Here is a 21353-nt window from a genome sequence, read left to right on the forward strand (position 1 = left end):
GGGGATTCGATGATTCTGATCCATCTACTGTGCGGAACCTGATCAAAGGCATTACCAAAGTCCACGTAAACAATGTCTCCTGTTTTACTTTCTTCAATCTTCTTGCTTACTTCCTCAAAAATACTTAATCAAGTGTATGAGACATGATTTCCCTTGCGCAAATCCTCATGAAAGGGTTATGCCCGAGACGTCGATTTTCCTGCTCCTGGGATGCTGCCTGACCTGCTGTGCTTTTCCAGCACCACACTCTCGACTCTGAACTCCAGCACCTGCAGACCTCACTTTCTCTCCAGGATGCACTTTGTTTAATGATGTGTTATGGTGTCTAAAATCAAGTGGATTGTAGCAAAGATGAAATTTGCAATCAATTAATTTACAGCATTGAAATGTCTTGCTGTGTAATCAACTAACTGGAGGAAAGCAAGTTAATACATCAACATCCTTTTAAGGATCACCCTAATCCTTCCGTTCATTCTCACGCCTACTTAAGAAAATGAACATAAAAGGCGTTCCCTTTACACACACGCGCACAGTCCTTGAAATTTCCGGAAACCGATGTTGGGAAATCCGACAGGACAGATCAGAAGCAGGAAGCGCAGACAGCTACCGACATATTTCATGCCCTTTCTTTATTTTGAGGTTTGACGAGGAAAGACTGGGTGGTTAATATATTCCCATCCCGCAAACCAGAAAAAAATGGTGAAAATCTCTCTCCCTGCAGCTCTGGGGCAGAAGCCGGAAAAGGCAGAAAGTGAAGCGGATAAAACCGAGATCCTCATCCCCCAAGATGTGAGTCGCTTTTAATGTTGTGCAATGACATATCAATCGCGTCACTGCTGTAAACATCGCTCTCTCCGGGTTGTAGCTCCAAATGTGTCCATGGACTGACAGCTCCGAGCTGTGCCTTTAATTTGCATTAGATACAAAAAGAATCGGACGACAAACAACCAAAGAGAAGGGACATGAATCGCAGTGACAGTGTATCTCGCTGTGTCTCGCTTTGCCTTCTGCATTATTGGCAATGGGGTTGTGCTGGAGCAATTCAACATTGATTTTTGTTGTGCTGCCTGCACACACTCAAACCTCCCCACCCGCACCAAGAGCCTTTGTTAGTTTGTTTACTTGGAAACATTTTAGTTAATGCACAATAGGGTGAATTTCGATCGCTGGAATATCAATATAAAAATATCCCTACGCGAATGCTTTTTTTTCCCCCTGTAGGAAATTGCTGCTGCATTTTTTTATATAAAACAAAACCTTTTCTTTCCCCTCAGTGTGTCGGAAATAGAATCAGGATATGCTGGAGATCTCAGCAGTCCTGCCAGCATCTGCGGAGAGAGAACTAAGAGTTAAGGTTTCGAGTGCGATGACCCTTCTTCAGAAATGGCACTTCCTGATTTTATTTCAGATCTCCAGCATCCGCAACATTTTGCTTTTATTTGAAGTAGCTTGAGTTTTAGCACTACAGAGATTATAATAGGTTTGATACTCCATTCGCTTCTCCGCTCGGCATTATTGGAGAACGTTCATTCCTGTTCAACCTTTTTTTTAAAAAAATCCTACTTGTTAAATTAATGACCAATTACAAACTTATTCAGTTGTTTAAAAATAAATGCCTTTCGTGATGATTGTGCAGAAAACCAACAACATGACCAACTATTCAACTTGCAGAAGGCAAAGATCTGCTAATGCTGGAACAAATCTGAAACTAAAACAAAAACAGATTAGATTAGATCACTTACAGTGTGGAAACAGGCCTTTCGGCCCAACAAGTCCACACCGAATCACAAAATCAGTTCTGAACAAGTCACTGGACTCGAAAAGTTAGCTCTGCTTTTTCTCCACAGATGGTGCCAGACCTCCTGAGTTTCTCCAGCAAAAGAAAATTCTACAGCAGTGGAAAGCATTTTGATTCAAAAGCTTACCAAAACACAAACTATTGCTTAATCATTTTGTTTTCAAAACCTGCAATGTTTTATAATTGTTTTCCATTTAAAATAACTGCACAGCAGAAATGTTTAATGTTTAAAAGAAAAGCTTTTGGTCTGAATTGCAGAATTGGTGATTGTTAATTAGGATAGAGACTTGTACTTTGGCAATGCTTTTCTCCATGATATTGAAATCCAAAACCACGTATCCAAATTGAGTCATTCAGATGCAAATATCCGAACTGAATATATTCTCACTGCACTGCTCAGGTATTTTGTTGATTTATCAATGGAATTAATAAAGCCCAAAGGCAGTAATTTCCAGCATTTCTCAGGTTATGACAAATCTTCATAAAACATTGATTTGGCCTTAATGGGAATATTTTCCCAACTTTGGGCTCCATTCTTTAAGAAGGATGTGAAGACTTTTGAGAGGATGCAGAAAAAGATTATGGAAATGATTCGATGAATGAAGGATTTCAGTTAGTTGAATAAATTGGAGAAGTTGGGACTGTTCTCAGAACAGAAGGTTGAGAGGAAAACCAGAAAATATTGACTTAAGCTGATCAGGAAAAGAATGAAAGGTGATAAGATGCGTTTTTGTGCAGTGAATGGTTAGGATTTAGAATGCCTGGCCTGAGAGTCTGGTGGGGACAGCTTCATATCTAGCTGTTTAAAAAAAAAATTAATTTTTAAATAGTACCTGGAAAAGGATCATGGGACCACAAAGGGCATGAGAGTAGTGCCAACTACTAGAGTATTGCTCTGAGAGAGCAGACACAGACTCGATTGGCTGAATGGCCACTTTTATGGTGTGATGATCCTATGATTCAATTTTCTATATGAGGAGACAAGTTGTAACACTTCCTCATTGACTGTAATGAACCCATTTCTCTCAGCACTGGAGTAGTCCTTATTGTTTTACTGTTTTAGATGACAGGTTAGATAATTAGATAATGAAGGAATACATTCCTGTAAAGGAAAATCCAATCTTATTCAGCTATGATTCCAGTAGATAAGGTGTTGTCAAAGTGGCATAACCCATACTAAATGGTTTCTCCCGGTGACCTCTGAAAGTTATTAGTTTTGCTTTGCTTATCTGCAACACTAGTAACGTGTTGAAAAAAAATTATTTCATTGTGATGAAATAGGAAATTTGTATTGGTTCAAATCAATATATTGAATTGAATTGAATTGTCATGAGTACCAAGGCACAGTGAAAAGCTTTGTCTTGTGAGCATTACAGGCAGATCACATAGTTAAATAGCGTAGATAAGTAAATAATAGTTAAACAGTGGCAAAAACCAAAACAAAAGTACAGGCGGATGCTATGAGTTTGTGAATCCATTCAGCATTCTAACAACATTAGGGTAGAAACTGTTTTGAAACCAGCTGGTGCATGTGTTCAGGCTTCTGTACCTTCTCCCCGATGGTAGAGGTTGTAGAAAAGCATTGCCAGGGTGGGATGGAGAATGCTGGCGGCCTTTCCTTGACAGCGGGCCTGGTAGATGGATTCTGTAGATGGGAGGTTGCCTTTGGGGTTTTCCAGGCTGAGTTCACCACTCTCTGAAACCGTCTCTGATCTTTAATGGTACAGTTGCCATATCAGGTAGTGATGCATCCAGACAGAATGCTATCGATGGCGCACGTATAAAAGTTGGCAAGGGTATTCACTGTCATGCCAAAGTTTCTCAGCTGCCTGAGGAAGAAGAGACATTTTTGGGCCTTTGCAACCAGTGCATCCACATGAAGAGTCCAAGAAAGCTTGTTGTTGATGACCACTTCCAGGAGCTTGACTCTCTCCACTCATTCCACCTCTGTGCTGTTAATGTGTAGGGGTCATGAGTAACATCCTGCTGAAGGTCAATAATGAGTTCCTTGGTTTTGCCAGCATTGAGAGCTAGGTTGTTCTCAGTGCACCATTTTTCCAGGTCTTCCACCTCCCGTCTGTAGTCTGTTTCGTCCCCATCTGAGATTCGACCGACTATGGTGGTGTCATCAGCGAACTTGTAAATAGCATTAGTCTGGTATTTGGTAACACAATCATGGGTATACAGTGAGTACAGTAGGGGGCTAAGTAGGCACCTCTGGGGGACTCCAGTGTTGAGTGTTAGTGAGGATGAAATATTGTCCCCAGTCTTCACTGATTGTGGCCTGTGGCTCAGGAAACTGAGGATCCAGTTGCAGAGAGTGGGGCTTAGTCCAAGATCACTAAGTTTAGTAATCAGTCTTCAAGGGGATAATAGTGTTGAAGGTTGAACTGTAGTCAATGAGTAGGATTCTTACGTAGCTGTTCTTGGTGTCAAGATATTCTAGGGAGGAGTGAAGGGCAAGTGATATAGCATCTGACATGGATCTTTTGGTCCGATAGGCAAACTGGAGTGGGTCAAGAGTAGTGGGGAGGCTGGAGTTGATTAATGCCATGACCGACCTTTCAAAGCACTGAAGTTAGGGCCACTGGGTGGTAGTCATTGGGACATTCTGCGTGAGCCTTCTTAGGCACAGGGATGATGTTGGCCCTCTTGAAACAGACACGGACAGTGACCTGCTGCAGGGAGAGGTTGAAGATGTCTGAGAAGACCTCTGCCAATTGATCTGCCCATGCTCTGAGTGCACGGCCTGGTACTCAGTCTGGTCCTATCGCCTTCCTTGGATTCACACGGAGGAAAACTGATCTGACCTCTGATGCAGTGATTGTTGGGATCAGTTCATCAGGACTTGTTGGAATAGGTGTTACCTCTCGCTGAAATTCTGCTCAAAGCGAGCATAGAAGGCATTGAGACAATCTGGGAGGGGTGTGTCATCATCTGCTATCTTGCAGTGTATCTTTTTAGAACTTGTGACGTCATTCAGTCTTTGCCGTAGTCACCGTGTGTCTGTCTGAGTCTCTAGTTTGGATCGGTATTGGTCCTTGGCTGTCTTAATGGCTCTGCGAAGGTCATACTTGGATTCCTTATATTTGAGTGGGTCTCCTATACTGAAGGCCTCACACTGGTATTTCGCAGGTTCTGTACGATCTGATTCGTCTAGGGTTTCCTGCTGGGGAACACCCAGATTGACTTCCTTGGTATGCAGCCCTCCACATACTTCCTGATAAAGTCTGTGATGGTGGCTGTGACAGTAATTTTAATTTGCCAATATGAGTTTTCTTTAGACTAGAAATCCAACTTATAAATAAAGAGAAATTCATAAGAATTATTACCTTGTAGGGTATCCCATAGTTATTAACAGCCGATCAAGTAATTTTGAAGGGTAGTTACTATTATAATGTTGCAAGCATTTTACTCAATTTGCCCACAACATCACACAAACAACAATGACTAGATAATTTATTCTATTATCATAGAGACATGGCTGCAAGGGGATCAGGCTAGGAACTGAATATCCAAGATGCGCACCCTATTGAAAGGACAGGCAGATGGGCAGAGGTGGTGGGGTTCCCTTGTGCATAAGAAATGAAATTAGATCAGTAGCAAGAAGTGATATAGAGTCAGAAGGCATTGAATCTGTGTGGGTAGAGTTAAGGAACCACAAAGGGAAAAAGATCTTGATGGTAATTAGTGCAGGCCTTGTTGCAGTAATCAGAACGTAGGGCAGAAAATAAATCAGGAGATAGAACAGTCCCACAATAATCTTGTGGGAATTCAATATGCAGGTGGATTGGCGTAAGCAAATTGGTAGCAGATCCAAATGAAAGGAATTATTTGAATGTGTACAAGCTTTTTTTTTGACGCAACTTGTGGTAGAACCCATTAGGGAACAGGCAGTTCTGGATTTGGTGATGTGTAATGAGGCATACTTGATTAGTGAGCTTAAGGTGACGTACATCTCAGGGGACAGTGATTATGATATGATAGGATTCACCCTGCAGTTTGATAGGGAGAAGTTGGGATCAAATGCAATGGTATTATAGTTGAGTAAGGGCAATGATAAAGACATAAGAGAGGAGCTGGCCAGAGGGTCATTGGATGGGAAGCCTAGCAGGGAAGACAATGGAGCAGCAACAGTTGGGGTTTCTGGAGATCGTTTGGGAGGTACAACAGAAATTCATCCCAAGAGGAAACATATTAAGGGGAGGACAACTATGGCTGACAAGGAAAGTCAGGGACTACATGAAAACAAAAGAAAAAGCATACAATGTGGTTAAGGTCAAAGGGAGGCCAAAGTATTGGGAAACCTTTAAAAACCAGCAGAGGATAACTGACAAAACAGTAAGGGCAGAGATGAAATATGAGGGTAAGCTAGCTAGTAATATAAAAGAAGATTGTAAGAGTGTTTTTAGAGCTATGAAAGGTGAGAGAGTGGATATTGGATCGCTGGAAAATGAGGCTGGAGAAGTAGTAATGGGAAACAAAGAAATGATGGAGGAACGGAATAGGTAGTTTGCATCAGTCTTCATGGTGGAAGACACCAGTAGATTACCAGAACTTCAAGAGAGTCAGGGGGCAGAATGAATGTAGTAGTCATCACTAAGGAGAAAGTGCTGGGGCAGGCTGAAAAGTCTGAAGGTTTATAAATCACCCAGACTAGATGGACTTCGCCCCAGAGTTCCAGAAGAAGATAGCTGAAGAGATTTTAGAGCATTAGTGGTGATCTTTCAGGAATCATTGGAGTCATGGAGGGTCACAGAGTATTGGAAGAAGATTAATGTAACACCCCCATTTAAGAAGGGAAGGAGACTGAAGAAAGGAGGCTATAGGCCAGTCAGTCCCATGTCAGTAGGTCTGGCAGCATCTGTAAGGAGAGAAGAGAGCTGACGTTTTGAGTCTAACTGACCCTTTGTCAAAGGGACAAAAGCTTTGTCCAGCTTTGACAAAGGGTCAGTTAGATTTGAAACATCAGTTCTTTTCTCTCCTTACAGATGCTGCCAGGCCTGCTGAGATTTTCCAGCATTTTCTCTTTTGGTTTCAGATTCCAGCATCTGCACTAATTTGCTTTTATCCTTTATTTTAGTCCCATGTAAGTTATTGGTAAGATTTTAGACTCCATCATTAAGGATGAGATTACGGAGTACTTGAAAGTACATGGTAGAACAGGGCTGAGTCAGCACGGTTTTGTCAAGGGGAGGCCATATCTGTTAGAATTCTTTGAAAAAATAATGTGTAAGTTAGGCAAAGGAGAGCCAGCATCTGTTTGAATTTCTGGAAGGCCTTTGACAAGATGCCACACAGGTGCTAATAATATAAGAACCCATAGTGTTAGGAGAAAGATACTAACATGGATAGAGGATTGGCTGACTGGCAGAAGGCCAGTGGGGATAAAGGGGTCTTTTTCAGGACGGCAGCTGGTGGTTAGTGGAGTTTTACAGAGGTCAGTGCTGCGACCACCACTATTCATGTTATACATTTAAACATCTGGATGAAGGCACTGAGGACATTATTGCTAAGTTTGCAGATGACACAAAGATAGGTGGAGGGACAGATAGTGTTGAAGAAGGGGGGGAGGCTGCAGAAGTATTTTTCCAGTCTAGGCGAGTGGGTGAAGAAGTAGCAGATGGAATACAATATGGGATAGTATGATGTTATGTGCTTTTGCAAGAAGAATAGAGGTGTAGACTATTTTTTAAATAGGGAAAGGCTTTGAAAATCTGAATCACAAAGGGACTTAGGAGTTCTAGTTCAGGATTCTCTTAAGGTTAATGTGCAGGTTCAGTGGCAGTTATACAGGCTGGAATACAAGAGCAAGGATGTACTGCTGAGGCTGTATAAGGCTTTGATCAGACTGCATTTGGACTATTGTGAGAAGTTTTGGGCATCGAATCTAAGAGCAGATGTGCTAGCCTTGGTTTACGAGAATGATCCCAGGGGTGAAGGGCCTATCGTATGAGGAGTAGTTGAGGACTCTGGGTCTGTACTCAATGGAGCTTTGAAGGATTGGGGTAATCTCACTGAGACTGACAGAATACTGAGAGCCCCGAATAGAGCAGATGTGGAGAAGATGTCTCCATGATTAGGAGAGACTAGGACCTGAGGGCACAGCCTCAGAGTAAAGGGACAACCATTTAGAACTGAGATGAGGAGTAATTGTTCAGCCACAGAGTGGTGTATCTGTGAAACTCATTGCTGCAGAATGCTGTGGAGGCCAGGTCATTGAATTCTTTAAGGTAGAGAAGGATCAGTTCTTGATTAGTAAGGAGATCAAGGCAAGAAAGAAGGCATGCGAATGATGTTGAGAAACATAGCAGCCATGATCGAATGGTGGAGCAGATTTGATGGGTCGAATGGCCTAATTCTACTCCCATATCTTACAGGCTTATGGTCTAAAATCAGAAACTGCTGATAATCAGTCAGAACATCATGCAGCATTTGCAGAGAGGAAACAGTGATTATGTTTTAGGTTAATGATCTTTCATTAGAAGTTCTTTTAATGATGTTAGTTGGGATAACAATTGAGTCAACTATGTGGGAAAATTTCCCAGCTTCTTGTCAACTGAAGACAGGGGATCTTTTGTGATCATTTAAAAAATCAAGGAGCTTTCAGTTCAGTACCTGAAAGACAAGACTCCTGACAGTGTGATTGTCCCTCCATGGAGTGCTGGAGGATGTGCTTAGATTTTGTCTGTGGAGTGAAGCTTCAGCTCCCAACTTTCTGACCTAGAGGTGAGTACTAATATTGAGTCTGACTTTTTCCCCGTCACAATAGCTGAGGAGCTCTATGATGGACAAAGAAAACTGAAAATAAAAAGGAAGAATTCATTGTCCCAACTATGCACAGTTCTTCTTTAAGGCAGTTATCTAAAGGCCTTTGTATCGAAAATCCTGGCCTCTTAATTATTGTGTGTAACTTTTCCAATAGATGTTGTGCTTTACCAACATCCAAAGAATTTTATATCATCAGCAAAGACATCATCTATGATCCATTCCTGGTTGCATTGAGAAAGTAGTGAACCAGCTGTAATGTACTTTGATTTTCTCTTTGTTCCTAAAAGATATGAACCTTGTGCTGGACACTGATGGATTTTTATGCAATATACTTTGCTGTGATGGGATTGAATATCTTGTTAAATAAAAAAAAATCCTCAATTTCCATTATCATTTGAAACACTGAGCATTTTATTCTTTGAAATTTGATTTAGACTTTTTTTTGTTTCCCTGTTCATGACATGTCAAATGCCTAACATCCATCTCTGCAAACCCTCCCCATCCCCCCCCCCCCAATCCGTGGAGGGGAAATTATAGGCAATGGTTTGATCTGTTTCTAAAAAGGAGAAGGAGTAGAATGATAGCGATGGAGAGTTTTTAGGGAGGGAATTTCCAATGCTTAAGCCCTTGGCAGCATAAAACATGGCTTGCAGTTGTGGAATGGTTTAAGCTGGCAGTGTGGAAAGGCCAGAGTTGGTGGAGTGCAGATATGGGGAGATTTGTAGAGCTGGGAGAAGTTACAAGGGTGAATGTGAAACAAGGACAAAAATATTCAAATTGAAGTGTTGCTTAACTAAAAAATAAAGTTGCCATAATCCCAGAGGGCAATGGGCAAGGTTGAGGAGGTGGGACCTGGATGATAACCTCAGCCAGTGCAGGAATTGACCCCATGCTGTTGGCGACACTCTGCTGTCATACAAACCAGCTGTCCAGCTAACTGACTCCCTTAATTAAGGAGCTTATGTACATCAGTAGACATAAGGATAATAGATGCATTGAATTTAATGTTGATTAATATATAGTATGCAGAGTCTTGCATAAACTTCAGATTATGGACAGTGGCCAGGGCTGAGTTGAAATACTCAAGTCCAGAGGTAGCAAAGACATGGATGAGCAGCAGCTAAATTGTGGTGGATTGATGATAATACTGAGGTAGAAATAGTCTAGTTTGTGGCTTGAATGTGGTCGCTTGGTTAGTTACGCATCTTTGGGTCACGTAAAGTATCAAAGTTGTGAACAATTTTGTTCAACCTTTGTTATCCGGGAGAGGGAAGAATTTGGTGGCTCAGGACTGGAGTTTGTTCTTCTCAATTTAATATGGAGGAAATTTCTGCTATTTCAGTACTTGATGGCAGACAACAGCCTGACGATTTAGCGATAGAGGGTTTGAGAAAAATGGTGGTGAGTTGAAGATTGGAGTCATCTGCTTATGTGTGGAAATTGAAGCTGCAATTCTGAATGATGTTTTGGAGGTGTAGCATGTAGGTGCAAAATGGCTGAGAACTAAGAATGACCCCTTGGATGACATCAGGGGTAATGATGCTGAAGTAGAAAGAGAGGTCTTTGAAGTTAATTCAGTCACTACGATGGAAGTGAGAATATAACCACATGAAAGCAATCCCACTCAGCTGGGTGGATGCCACAGAGAGATGTGCTGGCAGGGATGGTGTGGTCAATTTTGTTTGGGTGACTCAGTAATCCAGTAGTTATCACAACGCCCGGGATCCAGGTTCAATTCCAGTCTCTGACGATTGTGTGGGGTTTGCACATTCTCCCCGTGTCTGCGTGGGTTTGCTCCAGGTGCTCCAGTTTCCTCCCACAGTCCAAAGATGTGCAGGTTAGGTGAATTGGCCATTCTAAATTGCCCATAGTGTTCAGGGATATGTAGGTGAGATGGGTTAATCCGGGGAAATGTAGAGTAATAGGGTAGGGGAATGGGTCTGGGTGGGTTACTGTTCCAAGAGTTGGTGCGGACTTGTTGGGCCAAATGGCCCAAACTGTAGGGATTCTATGTCTGTGTTATAATTTTGTCAAAGTCTGCTTTAAATCTGAGAAGGATAATAGTGGAACACTTAAAACTGTCAAAGTCACCTGCGAGCCATTGGGACTTTGAAAAGAACTGTTTTAAAAACTGTGAATACACTGATTTACATCAACCATAATATATGCCTCTAAGGTGTACAATCACCATGTGTCAAATGTAACTGCAGTCTTCAGTTCGTTTGCAAGCTTCTGGGGGAAAGAATAGTGAAAGAAAAGTAATGATTTAACTAGACTAAAAAGTTTGGTACATTGTAATTCTTTGAAGAAGATTCAGAACAAGACTTTTATAGCTGACTGGATTATCTATAAGAGACAGCTGCACTATGTTATATGCTGCTAATCTCAAATAACCCAATCGATCAGGACACTACTGCAATGCATATTAGTTTCCTCATGATTAGGGCATTCAAATAAAACTTGTTTCTTGAGAATATTTTTTTATTAATGGTTCTGCAAATCTGATGAGGCCTGTTTGTAATTAATAAATGTGAGTTAATGTAATACTTTTAATGATGTGTAGTCGGGTTGCAAAATAAGAAATGCAACTCTTGATGAACAGCTTCCGTTTCAGCCAATTTAATCATAAAGAATTCTTACACTTAATCAGTGTCCAGAAACAGTGGTCTTCCAAGCTTATACTTCGAAATAATTTGATGTATGGACCAGTTTCGAACACACCCAATGGATCAATGCCTATAATGTTCATGTTGTGTAAATGCAAGAATTATATTGGCCTCTGATAACTCAGATTATTGAGCACATACTAGTACCATGGAAAATAGTAAGATTTCCATATTGATGCCTGATTTTTATTGAGATTGATGATTGCAACTTTGCAGGAATAGGGCTAAATTTGGCTACCACATCCTTATGTCAGGGTAGGAAAAATTGCCTAGGATGCATGGTACTGATCACCAATCAGTGGCCTCTTTTGGACATAGATATCTAAAACCAAAAAATACAATTTCAGACGTGGCTGTGAAGTCCTTTTATAAATGGATACTGTGCTACAGTTAAGATGCAAGATAACATGTTTGAATAATGTCACTTGGCTGGCGTACTAAAGTATGGTCACCATCCCAGCAATCATATCCAATGAGAAAGGTAAAGATTTGGGATGATGAAGGAGAAAATGCTTTGACATACACTGAAATCTGCCATAATTTGATTTTTGTATGTTTCTGATCTAGTGGTTTCTAATTTTTTTCATGCAACATGGGTATTGCTGGCTAGGCTAGCATTTATCACTCATTTAAAATTATCCTTAAAATATTGGTGGTGAGCTGCATTCCTGAACTGCTGCAGTCCATGAGTAGGTACACTCAGTGTTGTTAGGGGTGGAAGTTCCAGGATTTTGGCCAGTGACAGTGAAGGATCTAGTTCCAAGTCAGGATAGTGTTTGCCTCAAGAAGGGAACTTGCAGGAGGTTCACCACTACTTCTGCTGCCCTTATTCTCCAAGGTGGAAGTGATTGTGGATTTGTAAGGTTTTGCTAAAGGAACCTTAGTGAGTTATTGCAGTACATTTGGTAGATGATACACACTGTGCCTTAGTTTGGAGGGACTGAATGCTGAAGGTACTGGAGATCATTATCCGCTACTTTTATGTTGTGAGAATTTTAGTTGTCGCTTGTTGGCCCAAGCTTGGATGTTGTGCAGACTTTGATAGGGATGACTTTGGTATCTCAGAAGTTGCAATTAGTGCTGAATGTTGTGCAATCATCAGTGAACATCTCCACTACAGACCTAATGGAATGAGGGGAGTTGATGAAATAGCTGGAAATGATTGCGCCTAGGACATTATCCTGAGGAATCCCTGTAGTCATGTTTTGTGTTTAAGATGATTGATCTCCAAAGACTACGACCACCTTCCCTTGTCCTTAACAGGTTTTCAACCAACAGAGAGTTTTCACTGATTCCCGTTCATTCCAGTTTCGTTAGAACTCCTTGATGTTATTTTAGGTCAAATTAGGCCTTGATGTCAGAGGGAGTCACTCTCACCTCACCTTTGGAATTCAGCTCTTCTGTCCATGTTTGGACTAAAACTGAAATGAGGTCAAGGGCTGAGTGGCTCAAGCTAAACCCAAACTGAGCATTGGTGACAGTTTCTTGCTAAGCAACTTCTGCTTGATAGGAATATTGACAATCCCTTCAATCACTGATGAATATGAGTCACCTGATGAGTTAGTAATTGAATGGATTTGATTTGTCCTTTATTTTAAGGACTAAGCTGGGCAATATTGCACATTGGTGGGAAGATGCCAGGATTGGAGTTACACTGGAGTTACATCTTGGCTAGGGCGGCAACTAGTTCAGGAGCATAAATCTTCAGTACTATTGCCAGTGTTGTCAGGCCCAGAGCCTTGGTGTATCCAATACTCTCAGATTTATTGAATCATGTACAGTGAGTCAAATTGTCTGAGGACTGGCATTGCTGGGGTCGTCAAGACAAACCTGAGATAAGTGATCCATTCAACTCCAGAGGCCAAAGATGTTTGCAAATGCTTCAGTCTTATCTTTTGCACTAATGTGTTTGCCTCCACCATCCTTTGATGTTAACGAAGTTGCATTCTCCTGTTGTTTCATTGTCCACCACCAGTAATGATTGGAGGCAGCTGGACTACAGAGCTTATATCTGATCCATTGATTGAAGAATCCTTTCACTCTGTTTATTATAAATTGCTTCCACAGTCTGGCATACAAATAGTCCTGTTTTGTAGCTTCACCGGGCTGACACTCCATTTTTATATATGCCTGGTTCTGCTTCTGGCATCCCTTCTTCAGTGAACCATCATTGGTCCCCTGTCTTGATGGTAACAGTAGAGTGGGACATGCTGGTCCATGCACTTACAATTCTGCTGCTTTTGATGGCCCAAAGTGCCTTGTGCATGCCCATTTTTGCATTCCTAAATCTGTTTGAAATCAATACCATTTAGCTTGGTGATTCTGCCACAGAGCATGATGGAGGGTATAACTGAAGCTGAAAAAGTGCACTGTCTCTACTGTAATGCTCCACAGGTCATGATGTAGAATAAAAGTACTGCTTCCTGTTACCAGGAAAGCCAATATCTTATCTATGATTTTCAGTAACAAGATCTTGCAACCCAGTTTCTTAATAAACACAATCATCAGTTTATAGCAAAGCTTATCCAATAAATATGCAATAAATGGTCAACATATGCAGTCTCTAACATAGAAGTATAATTGCTATCTCTCTAAATATCACACATGAAAACACAAGTGCATGCTGTTAGGGGAAAAAAGTCTTTTGAGAAATTGACTTTCTCAAAACAAAAATGCACTTTGACCAATAGGTTATTTTTGAAGGTTAAAGGATAAAGTATAGACTATCTTCAATGTTCTGGCATGTGTAATCAAGACTAAACACACAGTTGTTTCGAAACTCTTGCAGGAACAAATTTCAAAAAAAACAAACAGATTGAGCTCAAGGATTTTCTTTTCACATATTGAGGGGCCAGGTAGACAGCTTGTTCTCACTTGGTTTTCCAGCAACTCAGCTTGTTCTGAGCAGCCTTCCTCCAATTCAGCTCATTTTTGGGCTTCCCTCCAACTGAGTCAGATAAAAGCTAGCCCTTAATTCCAGCAAGCAACATTTAAATATAAAATGTCTTTGCAACAGTATCCACAATGTGAAGGCAAGACTATATCTCCACAAGGACTGTTTTCTGGTCAGTTCTACAATACTGGCATGGACAGATGCATCAGTGACAGGTAGATTAGTGAGAATGTGGTCAAGTAAGTTTGTTCCTCTTTTTGGCTATCATGACCTCCTGCAGGCCAGCAATATTTGAGGTTGGCTAGCTCAGTGAATAGGAGAAAGTGAGGACTGCAGATGCTGGAGATCAGAGATTAGAGAACTGAGTCCTTCCTGATGAAGTGCTTATGCCCAAAATGTCGATTCTCCTGCTCCTCGGATGCTGCCTGACCTGCTGTGCTTTTCCAGCACCACACTCTCGACTCTAGATCAGTGAATAGTGTGCTATCGGGCCATCCTGAGTGAGGGACATTGAAATCTCCCACCTAGAGTATATTCCGTGCCCTTGTCACTCTGGGTTTCTTTCAGTTGGCGTCCAACATGGAGGAGTACTGATTTCAACAGCTGTTGGTAGGGGGAGTGGCAGCTGTAAGTGGTAATCAGCAAAAGATTTTCTTGCCCATGTTTGATCAGATACCATGAGAGTTATGTGGCCTGCAGCCTTTGTTAAGGAGCCTCAGAGTATCTCCCACTGAATTGTATGTCACTGTGCAGGCACCTCTGCTGGGGCAGGACATACCCAGGGTTGGTGATGGTGGTATCTGGGACATTATGAGGCATAGTCCTGTGAGTAAGATGTCAAATGTTGCTTGTGTCTAGTCTCTAAGGTAATGCTCCAAAGTTTGACCCGTACCACTAGCTATTAGCCAGGAAGATTTTGCAGGGTTGACAGGACTGGATTTGCCAATCTCAGTTTTGGTGCATAGGTCGGTGCAGGATGATCTATACAGTTTTGTTCCTTTTTTTAAGGCTTGGCAATTGTTTGATACATCCAAATGACCTTCTGGGCCATTTCAGAGAGCATGTAAGAGTCAATCACATTGCTATGGGTCTGATGTAGGGACTGCAGATTTCCTTCCCTAAAGGACATTAGTGAACCAGATGGATTGTTGTGACAACATCTTTATGGGCTCCGTTAGACTAGATTTAATAAATGAATTCAGATTCGGCCAATTGCCATGATCAGATTTAAAGGCCTGTCCCAAATCATTAACCATGGCTTCTTTGGTACAGTGACGTTACCGGTTTGTCAACTAATCCATTATACTGGCTGAAAGGGAACATATCTAATTAAATGGGATAAAAAAATTTGAAGGCCCATGTATATGTCAAAGAAACTGACATTATCATCGCAGAATTCTGATTGAGACTGACAATTCAGTTTTAATAAAAGATGAGGAATTATAAGTGAATAGGCAGCAGTGTATTGATAATATCAATAGATTAGTAATACAGGACCTGGGGTTAATGTTTTGAGGACATGTGTTTTAATCCTGCCATAGTAGATGGTGAAATTAGAATTCAATAAAAAGCTGTCCTAATAGTGATCACGCAACTACTCTCAATTGGTGAGGTTCGGCCTACATGTGACTCCAGAATTGGCCTACATATGCCCCTGGGTAATTCGGGACTGTCAATGCCGACATCCCACAAACAATAAAAAAAAGTAATTAATGTATCATTGCTGGATTGATGGTAAAAGATAATTGGAGGAATCCCATTGCTATGTGCATGGCCTATCCTTACTTTATTAGAGACAAAAAAAACTGTAGATGCTGGAATCTAAGGTAGCCAGGCAGGTGACTGGAAGAACACAGAAAGCCAGGCAGCATCAGGAGGTGGGGAAGTTAACATTTCGGTAATAACCCTTCCTCAGGACTTTATACTATCCTTACTTTATACTCACTTCTGTTTTTTTGTGGTTTAAACTGATAGATGTGAGATTATAGGTAGATTGGCCCTGTGTTGTACAGTAAACCTTCAAGGAGAGTTTAAATATATATTTACATATGGAGACAACATCCCTCTGTTTTACAACCAGTCCCTATTTGGAGTATGAGGTTAACGCGATATCAGGAAGGCAGATTTGTAGAATGGCCAAGAGATTTGTTTCATCAGAAATGCAATTAGCCAGAATGAAACTTTTTATTCACATTTGCTACATCTGTGTTGTGTGGTTATTATCAATTGAAAAGCCAGGTTTTAATTTATCTGTTTTTAATCACTGGTATGGTTATAAAAAGGGCCCTCATTATTAAAATTAGTTGTGTTCCACTTAAGGTCAGACTATATTATTGATAGCCTTCATCAGGAGCAGCTTTATCCAGTGTTGTGTTCCTGTGTAGCAATCCCAGAATTCAGCTGTGTTCATCATTGTGACTCTGTACTGATCTGTAAATAGACTTGCTGTACCATTTTTCTTTATCCACATATTGCCATGTTGTCTGATGCTCATTTGTTAACTACAATTCCACTTACTTGCTGTCCTTTCTAAAGCTGAAGTGTAGTTTGATTAAAAATGTTGTCTAACAAACTAATAGCTGGACAATCTCTTTGTTAAGAACTGTTGAGGGAAATGTACTTAAATTTAACTCTCACAGGCTGTTTAATATGCATAAATCCATAATCTGCCATATCAACTACATGTAGCATTTTCAATATTGCACAGTGTATTGGGAACAGTAGCATAGTGGTAATTTTATTGGCCTATAATTTAGTGACATGGACTAGTGGAGAAATGAGTTCAAATTTCATCACAGCAGTTGAAAGAACTTGGGTTTGGTTTGTTAACCTGGATAAAAACGCTAGTCTGTGTAGAAATTGTGAAAGTATTGAATTGTTGTATAATCCCATCTGGTTCACTAATGTCCTTCAGGATATCTGCTGTCATTAACTGGTGATTGCAGAACTACATATTAAGTGTGACTCGTAATAACCCTCTGAACAACTCTGTTGTCAGCAGCTAACCATGGCTTGCTCAAGGATAGTTCGAAATGGGCAAAACTTACTGGCTTTACAGTGAAGTTCACATACCAGGAACAAATTTTTAAAATCCCAAAATATTCCAAAGTAAAGTAATCGAGCAAAACGTCACACAGAACCACTTGAGAATATGAGACTGTAAATATAGAATGGGTTTAATGGAGAGTTGTAAAAGAAACAGGAAAAAAAACGAGGTATGGAACACATCATACCCTGTTAAAACTGAGATCTCAGAACTGAGACAAAATGTAGAGAATGTGCATTCAGTCAGACAGCATCTGGTTTGCAGTTTGGGTGAAAGGTATGTTAAAGGTTACTAGTTTGACCTTGGATACAGGGGCTGTTAATTACTCCTGAATGATCTGAGCATTTTGTGTTTGTGTGCCCATACCACCCAGTATCAAACTTTGAAAGAACATAGACTGGATTTGTTATAGTAATGTACATTGAGGCTGGTAACTGGTTGTTAGTGTATTTCACATGTATCCCCATGTGCATTGCTACAAGCATTTTGCAAGCCTGGTGGAGAAGATACTTAGTCAGATGGAGCCTTGATGGAATTGTTAAGCTGCTTATCTCACAACAGGAAAACATACTGATTCACAGTTAAAATTAACTTCACTCAATCCAAACAGTACAACTTGTCTTTGTGTATAAAGTAATGAGTAGCTTCTGTATCTTTACAACAATAGATCATGTTGCTTCACTTAAACAAATTAATTTCTAATCACTCACCTGTATTCTAATCTTCTGAATCAAGTAAATGGATGCCTTGTGCATTAATGCTGAAAATGTTTTCTGATTCTGACCGACTTTTTACTTTTTGAATTATAATCCACAATTCTTTAAATGTTATTAGTGCACAAACAAATAGGACAATAAAATTCAGTTCCCTTGCACTTGTAGTTTCAGCACTATTGGTGCCATTTTGGTATTAGTGCACACATTTGATGTGGTCCATGCTCATCTATTTTGTTGAGAATATTAGAAGCAGGCATTAAAGGTATGTGGAGTAGGAAGAAGTGACATTTATCAGTGTGTAACACTGAGTTGATACCAAGTGCTGCGATTTTTTTTAACCTCCTCACTGTCTTGTTACATACAAAGCTGGACCTAGTGTTCAGCAGCACAAAGCAGCCACTGTGTGACATCCTTGATCTCAGCATCAGGGTGAAGCAGAATGCCATCATCGAATCACATGTACGACTACAGAAATGCTTGTCTGTTCCCAAATGAATGAATCCTCCACCACCTTTGCTCTTTCGTTCTTCTTCCTGCCCTCTCTGGCACCACAAACATGGCTCAGAATGCATTCCTTCAAGGAACCAGCACCTTTGTCAAATTTCAAATGACAAATGATTTGTGAGCAGGATATTGGAGGTTTCCTGCAATATCTGCCTGATTCTGTTGGACTGCATGGTGGTTTCCTATTTTCTTTCCACCTCCAGACTTCAAGTTTCTGCAGCTGGGCAGCACTTCCTGTTCTAGTGTTATCTAGGATACCGATACGGTCCATGATTTTATGCTCCTGAAGAAGGGCTTATGCCCGAAACGTCGATTCTCCTGTTCCTTGGATGCTGCCTGACCTGCTGCGCTTTTCCAGCAACACATTTTCAGCCATGATTTTATGCTCATCTTACACTCTACACATTACACTCGACCCTCGACCAAGTTACTTGCTATGTCTTAACTTTGCTTCCCATAGGTTAACTTTTATGGTTGTTGAATACTTGTATGGGCCTATTTTATTGGCCCAACTCTAAGTTGTTCTTATTATATTGATTGCCAATTTGTTTTGAATAAGTATAAATATGACTTGATATCATTAGCAGTGTTATTTTAAAATGCATGTCCATACACTATCCATGTACTTATTAATAATGTAACTAATAAGTAAACCAATAAATCTTTGGTTAAAACCAATTTTCTGAGGCACATTTTCACTTCCAAGTTTTAATTCAGAATTGCAATACTCTCTTTTAAGTGTTCTTGTTTTCTCTCCATGCTTCAGTTTTGACCCCCCCTCCCCACCCCCACTGCCCCACTATTCACAGAAAATCCAGACGCCCTGAACCACTAGAAGACCACTCAGGGAAGATGTAGCCAATTGCCACAAGTAGAATTGCAATTAAAATTTAAATTTAAATTTAAACTCACAATTAAAATTGTGACCTTGCGATTCAAGCCATTGCCCAGAAACTCAACTCCTGCCTTGATAGATCTATTACTGTTGGTATCACAATCATTCACAGTGCATCAGCTGAAGTCATTAATTGGGCTGTGAACCTTGACATTAAGCTATAACTGCTTTCCTAGCCATTTAGTATGGCTGCCAGCTTTCCACAGCTTTGAGTCTTCTTGGCCTTCACCTCAATGAACCTGCCGACTTTCTTTAGTTGAATAGGCATTGCCGAGGTGGCTTCTTCGTTAGCCACCTCTGGAAGACCACCCAGATATCCTGAATGCAGATGATATCTGAGGTAGACACAAGTAATTGACAAAGTATGTGAGAATCTTTTTTGAAGAGCAGAAGATTCTGTACAAAGAACATGGATCAGAGCAGTGACAGCAGCAAGAACATTGCCATTTGCTTGTCATTCACAGATGGAGATTTGTGCAGATAAATAAGCAGAAGGCTACTAGAAAAATTGCAACAGGACAGTGTTAAACCATTTTACTGGACAGTTTAAACCTTCCAAGAGAATTAACATGTACTGTATTTTAGATGTAGTGTTACAGAGCTGCTACTTAATGTGTCACTGTTTCCTTTTCAGTTTAGTACTATTGATTATAGCCATCGCAAGCTCTTGCTGTGCAGGTACATGCCATTTTTATACATATTTTCTAACCATAATCTAAATTATTTAGATTCTTATAAATTGGATTTCATTGGCAAGTCCTAAATATTAAGTATGTCTGGCCTTCTCCATTTACATTAGATCTTGAGTAGAAATTACATTTAGATTCATGGCTTGTGCTATACCTCCATAGAATCTCACTTATTCTTCAAAGCAATAATGAATCATCTTCTGACTCATTTTCAATTTAAAAAGAATCAAAATAAATTAACTTACGAAATATGAGCAAGAATATTAGTCACGTGCATGATGTAACTGCACGTCTAGAGTAGACATTGTAGTATTATGTTGAAATAGCAATTTGTTTTTGTTGTTGGCTTGCAGCTGCGATTTGAAACAACACCAGCAAATTCAGGTGCAAGAGTTCTGTTCTCTGTGCATATTCTGATTAAATATCTGACTTTCATCTTCGCAATGTCAATCATTCCTCCATTTGCATGAGGGTTCCATTTTGGAGCTTGTTTAAAAATATAGAATAAAAATAGGTTCAAAATCGTGGATGTGCAAGTTTGCCCACGGATATTTAATTTTGCTGCTACTTACTTTTTGGCATGGATAGGTGAATTTGTGATTTGGGAGTTTGCAGGTACAGGGGATTTACTCTATATGCTTTTTCCCTATCTTTGAAGCTTCCCTAACTTAAGTTAACTATGGTTGGTGGGTCCTAGTTAGAATTTTTTTGTAGGAATATATACAGAGTATACACAAACATCCTCTTAAATGTCTGCCACTGTATCTCTGTTGATCCATTCTTTAGTCTAGTACACCTATTCACTTCGACTCACTCAGCTTTCATGCCTACATAGTTGAATTTATTTAGGTTTAAAGTACTGGCCTAAGCCCCCAATACTCTCTCTTTCAAACTGGATATAACTCAAGCTTATTAGGTTTGCAGCTCCCAGGAGGTGACTTTACTGTAATGCCATTAATTAATCCCATTGCATTACACAATACAAAGTTTAATATAACTTGCTCTCTGGTGGGTCCCAAATTGTGCTGTTCTCTGGAATTATTTGAAAAGCATTCGATGAGCTTCTCAACTAAGCTTTGACTATCAGTCCGAGTTCTCCTGTCTATATGTAAATTAAAGTCAGCTATGATTACTGTTGTCCTTTTATCATAAGCACCCAATGCTATTTTTATACTTTGTCCCACATTATGATTATTATGGCTGTAGCTGGAAGGTTCGTTTTCATTTCGTTTGAAAATGAACCTTCCAGCTCAGAGCAAACCTACATCCAGAACCTCAACCTGAGCTACAAATCTTCTCAAAACTCGCTAACGTCTATGGTTATTATTTGGAGGCATGTAGATCATTTCCACTAGGGATTTATTTCCCTTAATAT

At 40.3% G+C, this 21353-nt stretch overlaps 1 protein-coding gene across 2 annotated transcripts in view; it reads left to right on the forward strand.

Moving 5' to 3' along the window:
• Positions 1-561: 561 nt before the first annotated feature.
• The window catches only part of LOC122555828 (integral membrane protein 2C-like), a 78319-nt gene continuing 57527 nt past the window's right edge, over positions 562-21353 (forward strand). The window contains exon 1 of one of the 2 annotated variants that reach the window (XM_043702007.2): positions 562-789. In XM_043702007.2, coding sequence (XP_043557942.1) covers positions 697-789 — 93 coding nt within the window. In that variant the 5' untranslated portion in view covers positions 562-696. The remainder of the gene's footprint in view (positions 790-21353) is intronic. The other variant, XM_043702006.2, reaches the window with a different exon arrangement.

Source organism: Chiloscyllium plagiosum, unplaced genomic scaffold (assembly GCF_037043375.1).
Source record: "Chiloscyllium plagiosum isolate Xiang-an unplaced genomic scaffold, Cpla_swu_hap1 HiC_scaffold_13, whole genome shotgun sequence".
Classification (NCBI taxonomy): domain Eukaryota; kingdom Metazoa; phylum Chordata; class Chondrichthyes; order Orectolobiformes; family Hemiscylliidae; genus Chiloscyllium; species Chiloscyllium plagiosum.